The sequence below is a fragment of the Zea mays genome, chromosome 1 (assembly GCF_902167145.1).
Source record: "Zea mays cultivar B73 chromosome 1, Zm-B73-REFERENCE-NAM-5.0, whole genome shotgun sequence".
Taxonomy (NCBI): Eukaryota; Viridiplantae; Streptophyta; class Magnoliopsida; order Poales; family Poaceae; genus Zea; species Zea mays.
In genome coordinates this window covers 249,827,131-249,831,762 of record NC_050096.1, presented here as the reverse complement: position 1 = coordinate 249,831,762, position 4,632 = coordinate 249,827,131, and the positions used below count along the sequence as shown (strand labels likewise).

Genomic DNA, 4,632 nt, shown 5'->3' with positions numbered 1-4,632 from the left:
TAGCTATTAAAGGTCCCTTCCCACTAACCATGTAGCGCATAAATTTTGCGTGAAAAATGTCGTGAGGCTTCCACTAATTAAAATCATCTTTTGTAATTGTTCTTGGTTAGTTATTAAAGGTCCCTTCCTTAGTACCAGTATTAAAGTAGTTTATGTAGTAACGATTCTAGCCAAGAACCGGTACTAAAGATGGGACCTCTAGTAATGGTTCTAACTAAGAACCGATACTAAATTACTATCTTTAGTATATATATGTCGGTGCAACCGGTACTGAAAAGTTACATGACTTTAGTACCGGTTGAGAATCCGATATTGTAACCAGTTCCCAACTGGTATTGGTTGCATATTCTCCAGTAGTGGGTAGAAATTTATTGTCAAGCAACATCTTCAAACTATGGTGAAGTTGATTGATTAGCTTAAGATATATAATTGAATGCATAAGGCTATCTCTAGCAATTTATTCATCCTCATATATATATATATACGTATTCAAATTTCACTTTACAAACAATACAATCTACAATACAAAATAGTATTTTATATGACTATATAAATAAACTGCTAGACATGGTCTAATAAAGATATATAAGTCTCTATGGTAAGAAAAGTCAAAACTGTAGGCTTGATGGGGTTGTATGTGTCACGTCGATCGTGATACCTAGGTAATTAAATCAAATCTTGTTTAGTGCTTGAAGTATATCATCCCTGAGATCCTCAAACTTCTCTATTCCAAAACTGAACCTTACAAGGTTGTCCTTGATCCCGTTCTTGGCCTTATCCTCCTCACTGTGGCCCCAGAACGACATGACCGCCGGTTGCTGCACCAGGCTCTCGCAGCCGCCTAGCGAGGTCGCGATGAAGGGGATTTCCAGCGCATCGACAAAACGCATGGTACCACGCAAGTCCGCCTTCAACTCGAAGCTGACAACGCCTCCGTAGCCGGACATCCGAGTCCTTGCAAGCTCATGCCAGGGGCTGCTCTCCAGCCCAGGATAGTGCACCCGCTCGATCTTCGGGTGGCGCTCTAGCATGCGTGCCATGCGCAGCGCCGTGCTGTTATGTGCCTCGACGCGGAGTGCCATCGTTTTGAGCCCACGGATGACCATATATGCCGCGCTCTGCAAGGATTATACATTGTTTGTCTTGGAGTTAGTACGTATCGCATGCTGCAGTATCGTCAGCTGACGTGTACAGCTGCAAGGGTCAACGATGGACATACCGGAGAGATGACGCCGCCGAGGTGATGGTGCCAAGCACGTATCCTGGTGATGAGCGCCTCTGAACCGCTGACGCATCCGGCGATGGCATCGTGGTGGCCGGCCATGTACTTGATGGCAGAGTGGAGGACAAGGTCAGCACCGAGGGTGAGCGGCTTCTGGTTGATGGGCGACGCCATGGTGCTGTCGATGCACACCAGGGCACCCTTCCGGTGACACAGCTCAGCCACGTGCCTGATGTCCACGCACTTGAGCATCGGGTTCGTCGGGGAGTCGGTGTAGAAGAGGGCCACGTCGTCGTTCTCGTCGAGGACGGCCTTCAGCGACTTCATGCCGTCGTCGAGGTCGACGAACGTCGACCGGATGGCGCCCATCATGGAGAGCCTGTCACGGATGAACACGCGCGCCTCGCTGTAGCAGTCGGTCGTGGTCACGATGTGGCCGCCGGGCGGGACGAGGGCGAGGAGCGTCGTTGTGATGGCGTTCATGCCGGAGGACGTCACCAGGGTCGCCTCGGCTCTCTCCAGCGCGCTGATCTTCTCCTCCAGCACCTTCACCGTCGGGTTGCTGTACCGCCCATACTCGAAGCTGTGCCGCCGGCCTTCCTTGAAGGCTATGAGGTCCTCGGAGCTCTTGAACCAGTGCGTTGTGCCGCTCACGATCGGGGTGGCCGTCGAGTCTGTCTCTGTTCCAGTGCCACCCACGTCCGCGTCCTTCTTTCCGGCGAGCTTCTCCCCAGCGTGCACGGCGAGCGTCTCGTCGGAAGCGCGCCTTGCCCTTGCCTGATGATGAGCTTCACCGGAGGCGGCGGTGACAAACTCTTCTTGGAGCAGGGACGACTCAGGTGCTCGGAACAAGGCCGAGACGCGCTTGTGCCTGGGAGATCCGAGCGGTTGGACAAGGCTACGCTGGTGGCTCGGGAGTGAGTTCGTCTTGACTAGCTTGCTGGACGGAGCCATGACCGAGCTTGTGATTAACAATTCAAACCAAAGATTGGATCAGTAGCTCAGGGAAAGAAGACGACGATGCCACCTAGCTGGCTTATCGGTTGTGTGTGTTGTGCTGCCTGGCCTACCTCGGAGCCAAGTATATTTATACAATAGCTGAACTATATGTACGCTTGTGGGCGCCGCTGTATTATAATTCTTGACATGAGTTTCGTATGCTCTATGATGAGTCTCAAGCAAGTGTAACATATTCCGCTCACTTAAATTGTAATAAGCATGCAAATATGTAACAAATAAACCCACCGTGTGATATCGTCGTTAGTAATAACTTGTACTAGTATTAAATTGAGGGGTAGCAGTCAGGCGATGTAGAAAACACGTCCTCTACCCTGCGAGGAAGAAGGAGCTGTTGTTTACGCCACCTTGGACTCATTCTCCCACGTGAATACTCATTCTCCCATGTGAAATTTACAGGCCATAACAACCGAAACCAATGTTCTAGGTTGTTTCCCAGCTACAGTGTCGCCATGTCGTCGTGATATATATACCAATTTGCAAAGACTAGCGGGTGTTTGGTTCTCAACTCCTATGTTTAATCACATTTGTTAGTCTCTAAAATATCAAACGAGGTGACTGGAACAGGTCTTTCAAATAAGACTTCTATGAATTAAACTTTAGTCTCTAAAGACGGTGCGTTCCTACATATAATTACAACACAATTTTGCTACCACTATCGAAGAGACAATCTTTGTCGAGTGCTATACTCGGTAAAGAAAGACACACGCCAAATCGGACGTTTGTCTAGTGTTGGACACTACAAAGAGATGGTTTGTCATTTCCAGACACTACAAATATGCATTTTGCCTAGTGTCAGTCCAGGACACTAGGCAAAGAGGCATTTTGCCAAGTGTCTTTTGTAACACTTGACAAAGTGTTTTTAAATTTTCTTTCTTCTTGCACATAAACTTTTTCTGCTATGTTCTTACAACATCTAGAACTACATGTTCAGTTTTGGTACATTTCTCGAAGTGCTTGCTATATTGAGTATATTTATTTCATTTAATTTAGGATAATTTAAATTTGAACTGCAAGTCATTCACAAAATGGGAAAATGATATCCATGTTATTGAGTATAAGTTGAGGCCATATGCAGTAATAAACCAGAAATTTCGAACATCAGGTGCACGAAATATGACCATGAACTTGTGGTCCAAGTGTTTTTAAATTGTATAAAAAACGAGCGAAGTTAGAAAATCATAAAACTTGTCGAGATGTCATGATATTGTATGTGGAGGCTATGATAAAAGGTTGATAAAGTTTCGTTAAAGTTTGACACGTACGATGGTTACCATCTGGTCGGCCTCCACATGAATCATGAAACGTATTCGTAGATTTTCGATTTGTAAGCATTGTACGCAACAACTTTCATGAAACATTATCAATCTTTTATCACAGCCCCTACATATGATATCATGATATCTCGACAACTTTCATGATTTTCTAACTTCGTTCGCTTTTTATACAATTTAAAAGTAATTGGATCGCAAGTTCATAGTCATGTTTTGTGACAAATTTCTAGTTTGTTACTTCATACGATCTCAATTTATACTCAATCACATGAATATTGTTTTTCTTTCATTTTTTCATTATGTGAATGAATTACAGTTCAAATTTGAATTATCCGAAGAAATTCAATTAAATGAAACAAAGTTACTAAATACATCAAACACTTCGATAAATGTGCCAAAATTGAACATGTGGTTCTATATGTTGTAGGAACACAGCATAAAAATTTTGGGACCAAGAAGAAAAAAAATAAAAAACACTTTGCCAAGTGTAAAAAAAGACACTAGGCAAAATGTCTCTTTGCTTAGTGTCTTGGACTGCACTAGACAAAGAGGCTCTTTGTCGAATGTCAAAAACGAGAAAAGTCAAAGAGCCTCCTATGCCGAGTGCTTTTTCCGACACTATGCAAATTGTTTGTTTGCCTAGTGTTTTTTTCGACACTAGGCAAAGAGCTTCTTTGTCGGGTGCTTTTTTCGACACTAGGCAAAGACAATTTTCAAATCATAATTTGAGGCAGTAAATTAATCCAAATAAAAGTTTTTCAACTACAAAGTTGTATAACTCATAAAGGTATACCATTTTCTATTTTGGCCATTTCTCCATATGAAAAAAATAAAAGTAAATTTGCACACAAATCTTATACATCTGTTTTTTAGTTCCATAAACTACAAGAGTGATATATAAGATTTGTGAAAAATGTTAGAACCACCATGTTGGATGAACAAGTTACCAAACAACCAAAATAAACTTTGTAGATCTTGAGAAGTTACAGAGTTTTGTAGTTGAAAACTTTTTTATTTGATTTCATCTTGTCAATGAAAATTATGTCTAAATACAAAAAAATCGAATTTTTCAAATGACCTTTGCTGTAAAAGCACCCAAATGATAGTTGTTTGTCTTGA

At 43.0% G+C, this 4,632-nt stretch overlaps 1 protein-coding gene across 1 annotated transcript; it reads right to left on the bottom strand.

The window, feature by feature from the left end:
- Window positions 1-435: 435 nt before the first annotated feature.
- Window positions 436-2,284, bottom strand: LOC103645417 (probable cystathionine gamma-synthase 2). The gene is made up of 2 exons (XM_008668471.3): window positions 1,220-2,284; window positions 436-1,118 (listed from the first exon to the last, which is right to left on the bottom strand). The coding sequence occupies exons 1-2, from the start codon at window positions 2,174-2,176 to the stop codon at window positions 672-674; spliced, it is 1,404 nt and encodes a 467-aa protein (XP_008666693.1). The 5' UTR covers window positions 2,177-2,284; the 3' UTR covers window positions 436-671.
- Between the last annotated feature and the right edge of the window lie 2,348 nt (window positions 2,285-4,632).